We start from the raw sequence: 7,263 nt of genomic DNA, 5'->3' as shown, positions 1-7,263 counted from the left end.
ACAACAAAAATGAACAAACCAAATAAAGTAGCTGGTTTCTCTCTAATGGAAAAGTAAAAAAAAAACAAATAAATGACTTTAATATTCTAGGATATTTTGGTAAAAAAAAATATAACAAAAACTCACAAGTCCTTCGCATAAAGGAATATTAGTGCAATGTTTAAAGGCCAAAATGTAATTTCTTCATGTCAATAAACAGCGTATTTGTACTTGCAAGTATCCTTTTTGCTTTGTCTTGATTATGATGGTCTTAGTGAATAGCAAGTGATGGTTACACAAAAAAACAAAACAAAACTCTAATCACAAATTCTGCATTTTTCTCTCCATACGCTCAAGTCTCTCTCAACAAGTATCGAATCTCAAGTTTCTCGCATATGGTTTCCAACCAAAATCTAACAACAAATTTTTTACCTAACAAATGCTCCATGTCTCAAGACAGTAAAAATTACTCGATCGTGTGAGTCTCTACGCATCAGAAAACTCTTCTTTTACACTCCAAACTTTATTCTACTGCAATTTTTTTGACCTAAGAAGGGAATACTCACATTTATAAGTCCACAAACATGATAAAAATGCGTGAAACCAATAGGAAAAGATGGAATAAATTGATTCACATCAAGTAGATTTTTCGTTGGATATGTAAAAATATTTATAGTTTGGAATGATAAAATATTATAGGCTCAAAATATTACACTCATGTAGGCGGACAGTGCTGCTCAACTTTTCTCCATTACCAAAAGAGTAGTGGCTTCAAAAATTACACATAACTAAGACTAAAACTCCATCCATCCAAGGATAAAACACAGGACCAACAGTACTACCTCCAACATAACCACTACCAACTACAATGACAAATGTTAAAGCTAAGACAGTTAACAAAAGTGAAGCCTAATATAGCCTACAGAGTCTATAAAATAACTGGACATGTGAAAAAGACAACCCAATAGGTTAACCATGCCAACATATAATTCACTTTCTTCGCTTCTTTCCAACCTCTATAGCTTTCCCTTTCGCTGTTTCTGATGATTTTGCAGTATCAGGTGTTTTCTCCTTCATCTTATCACTTTCTTTCACCTTTGATGCGCCAGATTTTGTTCTCGCACCACCAGAGCTGAGGGTTTTGCCACCTTTTGACTTTGGAGTCCGTAGGTTGTCTTGTTTCAAGTTACTAGAGTTTTTGTCGACATCCTCTTTAGATCTCCCAGATGCTTTGGCAGAATCAACTTGACCTTTGCCCCCAACTTTCTGAGATTGATCCTTGGATTTTTTACTGCCCTTCGGGTTGCTTTCTTTAGACCCTGACTCTGCTTTTCCATCATCCTTAGATTTGCCACCGGTTTTTGTTGCAGTATCCTTTTGTTTGCTGGAAAAGCAAGAAACCACCTTTTTGTTATTCTTAAAATAATCGTTGTAAATGCTTCATAAAGAGATTGGGAGCAAGGGAAACTGACCTTTTAGCTGAACCCTCCATCTTTTGGCGTTTGCTTGGTGTTCCAGAGATCATATTACCTTTCCTCTTTACTCGTCTGGTTCAGGGAAATCATACTCTCAGCAAAACTGGTAACTAAAGTAGAGCATACAGGCTATCAAATCTCATCACACCCTAGTTTCTCAAACCATACCCACTATAGAAAGCTATAAATTTGGGATTACCAATGCAATCACTTAATATACTCAAGGTTGAAGCATTTGTGAGGATAGAAACTTACACGTCAGAGGAAGTATCATGACTTGAATGCTCAACATCCTGATCCTGTTCACAGAAAATATGAAGAATAAGCACAGGAAGTCGATAAAATACAACTATAAACAAATTTAGGAAGTTCTCCCCTTATCAAGAAAATAGAAAGTCACTTACCCCATTTGAAACCGCATCCTCGTTAAGAAAACGCCACTCTTCCTTTTTGAGGTTCAATATCTCTTCATCTCCATCATTATATAAGACCTACTTGGGATGGAAGCACGAATCCAAATTAGGGTTTTTAAATCAAAACAACAAAAAAAGAATGAAACACCTAACTTTTGCACTGACCCTGTGCTTCTTCTTGCCAGAATCAAATGAATCAATAACACCCTCATAATACCTGGAAATAATGAACAAAAAGCAAAAGATGTCCTAAATTGTGTTACCAGTCCCAATTAAGCACTGTATGAAATGTAAGAGAATCACTCACAGCTGATCTTCCGGCCACCACACTTCAACCTTTGAACCAACCAAATTCTCCCCTAACTCACGGGTCTCGGATGCCTGCCCAAGAAATAATGCATCAGTGTTAGTAAAAAGGTCTGACTAATATTTTAGGATGCAAATGTAGCATCAAAAGTAGAACAGCACCAGAAGAATATAAGTTCATACCTTCCCTTTACCAGGAGTATTTTTTCTCTTGGTGCTTGTTCTTGGAGTTTCTTCCTGAACTCCTTCATGTTTAGTGGATTTCAATTGAGATTTCCTCTGAGTAATTGTGTCCTACAGTAACGCAAGATAGGTGAAAGAATGTTCAATCAAAGTAAGTAGAACTAATAAATCATTCTGGAGGACCCAAACTTACTTTCCCATGGTATGCCCTTGCTGAAGATTTTGGAGTCTTTTTATCAGACGTAGGTTTGCCACGTCCACTCTTTTTTAAATCTCCCTTCCTCAATGTGGATCCATGATCTGTTTTATTATTAGCATCCTTTAGCTTTTCTGCCTGGTCCAGTGATCTCTCTTCTGAATCACTTGCATCGCCATCATTATTCTTTGATGCAACTATATCAGTCGATGCTCTATCCTTGTCAGACGAGTCATCAGTTAGCTTCTTTCTTGAATGACGTTGCTTCTTTACTTCCGAAATGGACTCTTCTTCAGATGCTTTCCTAGGAGCAGTATCAACAGATACCGTCTCTTCATCGTCAAACTTTTCTTCCTTAGTTTCTTTTATCTCTGTTTCAGATAGGCTCTCATCAGGGTGGCTTCCACTTTGTGCTGGAGATGCTTCAGTGACAGCTTCAATGGGTTTAGACACTTCAATGTGAGCCTCAACAAGTTTAGATGCTTCAGTTAAAGCATCAACACTTCCGTCCACTGCTTTGTCCAAAGATTCAGGATCTTCCACAGGTTTAACCTCAATCGGAGAAGTATGTACATCTCTATCTGAAGTAACATGGTTTTCTGCTTCCTCTTGCACTTGTTCAACTTCAGCTTCAGCTTCCATTTTCTCAGGTTTATGTGTATCACAATCATCAGTTTCTGCTTTGAATGTTGAATTTGCATCATGTTGGCCTTCAGAATCAACCTTATCTGAAGCATTTGCCTCAGTTGTAATTTCATTGGTCTCAATCTCATTGATGCCATTACTCACAACTGATTTTGGTGATCTGATAGCAGTGGAATCTTTATCCTGATAGTTGGTCCCTTCCCCATCATCCTGAGCCGCCTGCTCTCAACAGGGACGTATCAAATATTATGAACTGAAAAGCAAAATACTCACGTCTATAAAGAACCTAATCTGGAGTAACTGGCATGGGTTTACAGCTATCTGTCTTATTTGATAAATTACTGTGCCCAATTTAGTAACATGAATTGTGCAAGATTGTTAAAAGTTCAATTGCACAAATGATATAACAACTACTGTCTCCTCAAAGACCTTTAACTCCAACTCATTTCTATTGTTTCCACCAGTACACAAATGAAAGGTTAACTTAATCAAAAAGTATGGGATTATAACACAGAAACCATGGATAAAATGCTCAAGCATGGAGAACAATGCAAACATGATTATGAAAGCATAAATTCAGTGTTTTGATAATGCAACTAGTCTTCATATTATTGTTGTGTTTTTTGGGAAGGGGGAGACAGCCAATGCATTTAATTTAAACATGAAAAGGAGCTCAGTTATTATATTAACTAAACAAGTAAATGTTTAAACCATAATATAAACATACATACCGAAGTTCCTGGATCCTTAGCTGGAGAAGCATTGCCACACTTTTCCTCGACTACCTATAACAGAGAGTATCATATACTATCAACATTTGCCAGGGGCATCAAATAAAAAATTTAAACAAAAAAGTCACAGGTCTCCTACTTTTACCAAGTTTGGCGAAACAAATTCACAGACATACCGCCACACAAACATCAAAACTTTATGGATATCAATACAACCACATAATGGACCAAAATTATAGGATGAATGAAGCATATGTACTATTGTAAAATAAAGTAAAAGAGGAAACAAAAGTGAAAGGAAGTATGCATCCCATTTTTGCAAAATGGATAAACAATAATATCATTAACACAGCTTAAATGATTAATTGAGTAGCCTGTGTCATAATTCACAACTACAGAAGAACAAGGCCAACATCAGTAATAATATAAAGACTAAAAGCAACAGACAAAGGTCTCAGAATTTCATAAAAGACAAACTAAATCAATAAACGAACGGAACCTTACCGGAAGGTCTTTAACAACGAGGCTCTCATTACTATGCCCACCAGTACCAGTGTTCTTTTCGCACACAGAAGCTACAACTTCACTATATTCATCAAATGAAGTTTTTAAAGATATTACTGCTTGTTTTAAATAAGGTCTAAGCTTGTCAGCTGAGTTCGTTATTACTCTTTCAGCCAATTTCCTTGCTTTTGGTGTAACATCCTGTCAGTGTATAATGTATTTCTGTCAGTACCTTGTATACATGGAGTTGAATAGTTTGTAAAGAATGCCCAGGAAATTGACCTGATTGTTTTTTTTCAAGGTAGCCAAAATTGGAGCAAGTAGATCCGGGGAGATATCTTCACTTTCTTCTATGACAAGTGTCATAATAGTTTCCATGTTTGCAATAATGGGTTCATCAAGATAATCTCTGTGAGCAGTAAATAAGCAGTTTGGGAAGGAATGAGTTCCCATCTCAAGCATAAATCATTAGAAACTAGAAACCTGGAAACAGAAAACTTATATGCATAACTTAAGAAATTACTTTCATTTGGCATCTGTTTCCATGTATCTTAATTCTTAAGGGATAAAGACTGAAGGAATACAACTAATTAGACTACATAAAAACTTTCAACATAGTGAATTCATGATCTTCCACTTGCCTTGTTCCAGAAAAATGAAGTTAAATAGAGGTGATAGTAGCAGTTGATCAACACATGACACAAAAATTACCTAATAGCTTTCAGGAAGTGTTGGAACATGTCAACAATCATCTGATCACATTCTAAATCCAACATGATTACACAGGACCTTACTTTGGCCACAGTTTCTAGTATAGTGGCCCTCTTTTCATGGGATCTGCTGGAAACGTCTGACAAATTCTCAAAGGATGATACAATCAATTGAAAGACATCCTGAAACCAAATCAAGTATCACCAACCAAAGCCAAGGCAGATGGAGAGAGTGTGAGTGTGGATGTGGGTGTGGGTGTGGGTGTGAGAGAGATAGAATATCAAAGATATCAACCTTCATCTTGTGATCATCATATGGAGCATCCGGAGCAGTGATCCTGGTTATCTCACTGATACAAGAAGCTACACCTACTTTTACATCAATATCAGAATGCTCTAAGAGTGCCTCCATGGCAAGAGCCTCCGCTAGTGGAGAAAGGGCAGTTTGCATTGTTTTGGGAGGAGACTGCTCCACTTTTGATAGAAGTTCCTCAACTCCCTTAAATCAGATAAAAAAACAAGATTAAAGGAAGTACTCTTTATTAATATAAAAATGGTAAGAATAAGGATACCATATGAAATATGCATGCGAATCAGAAAGAACGCTTATCACTAACAGAAGATTAAACTGAATCACAAGACTGAAATTCCAAAATATATGGAAAGTAGAGTAGAAAGCCATATAACACTCACTGTAACATGCTCTCTACAGCTACTGCACCTTAGCCGCCAACAGAAAGAACTATGAAATGATAAAAGAATCTTCATTTGATGTTTCAGCAAATGTGTTGTTGATAATGTGGCACAAAAAACTAGAGTAAACAAGTACATACCAGAATATTTGAGAGCAAGGCAGCATTTTCAAATTAAAATGCAACACGAATAAATGCAAATGGAGTGCGTTTTTAGGTTTTGGCAAGAGGCGTTTTTGTATGTTAACAGTATTAGCAAGGAGAACTTATGCAGTTAGCCACACAATATAATATAAGTATCAGAAAGGTAAGGTCAGCAAAAATTGATAACCAAATTTAAATCCTAATACTATAATGTTGGGTGTCAAGACAAATCAAGACCCAGAAAAATTCTCTCCTTTTGTTATAGGTCATCAGTAGAAGCGCATTGAATCATTCAGTTAGGCCTGAGGTGCGATGGACCTGATATCTACTTATGTATACTAACAAAGGACTGACGGAGAGAAAGAATTCCGAGAAAATCAACAGATTAACACATCAATAACAAAATAATTTGTAGAGCAGTGAATGGAAGTAGTGATTACCGTGACTAGTAAGCGTAGAAGAAGAAATAGAAAAGGCAAAGATTTGCAAGGCAATCAGCATGGGAGGGCGTAGAGAGCTTACATCGAGAAGAGGGAGGAGTTGATCGAGCGAGGAAGGAGGGTGAGCAAGAGTTTTCCCAGCTGTGGTAAGCCGCTCTTCCAGTTGTTTGTCGGAAAGCGAAGGCATCCTCACACTTGTTATCAGATCTCTCCACTCAAATCGAAAAGCATGAACAAAATGCCCAGGAAACCCTAGGCCCAGAAATAGAATTGTTCCTTACTACGATTTAGAATCAGGAACAAGTTGTGTCCCGTTGAGAATTTGAATTCGCAAACCCTAGAATTGAGAATTGGAAAGTAGAGCTGAATCCGACGAGAGAGAGAGAGTAAGCAAAAGCGAAGCCCCAATTTGCGAATCCAGAGCAATATCTATCATCAAAACGATTTACCATCAGATATTATGCATATATGTATATATCGCGTTTTGCATTCACTCTTCTTCTATATGCTTTAGGCCTTTACCCATTCCTATCTTCATGGGAATAGATATTACCACCACTTGAGCTAAGGAATACCCTAGAAAAAAAGATACTAGATGCTAATATGAATTAAATGACAGAAATTATTTTAGAGAAATAGAATTTTAATTTCATAGAGATTTGGTTATAAGTTTTTGTATACATTGATATTAACACCTACTGACCAACAAATGGTTCGAGTATGTGTCGGTTTTTATAAGTTATAATCAGTAATCAATGCGCACGTTATAACGGAATAACATATTTTCTAGCTCGAGTAGATAATTTAATGTCACTCGTTTCGAATGTCCATGCTCATTGAACATT

At 36.7% G+C, this 7,263-nt stretch overlaps 1 protein-coding gene across 1 annotated transcript; it reads right to left on the bottom strand.

The window, feature by feature from the left end:
• Positions 1–710: 710 nt before the first annotated feature.
• LOC121758937 (protein starmaker-like) lies at positions 711–6,941 on the bottom strand. Its single transcript, XM_042154374.1, has 14 exons — positions 6,501–6,941; positions 5,438–5,641; positions 5,144–5,325; positions 4,715–4,841; positions 4,433–4,633; positions 3,929–3,982; positions 2,550–3,416; positions 2,357–2,467; positions 2,175–2,248; positions 2,033–2,084; positions 1,859–1,945; positions 1,710–1,753; positions 1,452–1,526; positions 711–1,363 (listed from the first exon to the last, which is right to left on the bottom strand). Exons 1-14 carry the CDS (start codon positions 6,603–6,605, stop codon positions 970–972), a joined length of 2,577 nt encoding a protein of 858 aa, XP_042010308.1. The 5' UTR covers positions 6,606–6,941; the 3' UTR covers positions 711–969.
• Between the last annotated feature and the right edge of the window lie 322 nt (positions 6,942–7,263).

The sequence above is a fragment of the Salvia splendens genome, chromosome 12 (genome assembly GCF_004379255.2).
Source record: "Salvia splendens isolate huo1 chromosome 12, SspV2, whole genome shotgun sequence".
NCBI lineage: Eukaryota > Viridiplantae > Streptophyta > Magnoliopsida > Lamiales > Lamiaceae > Salvia > Salvia splendens.
This window is presented reverse-complemented; position numbering and strand designations above follow the sequence as displayed.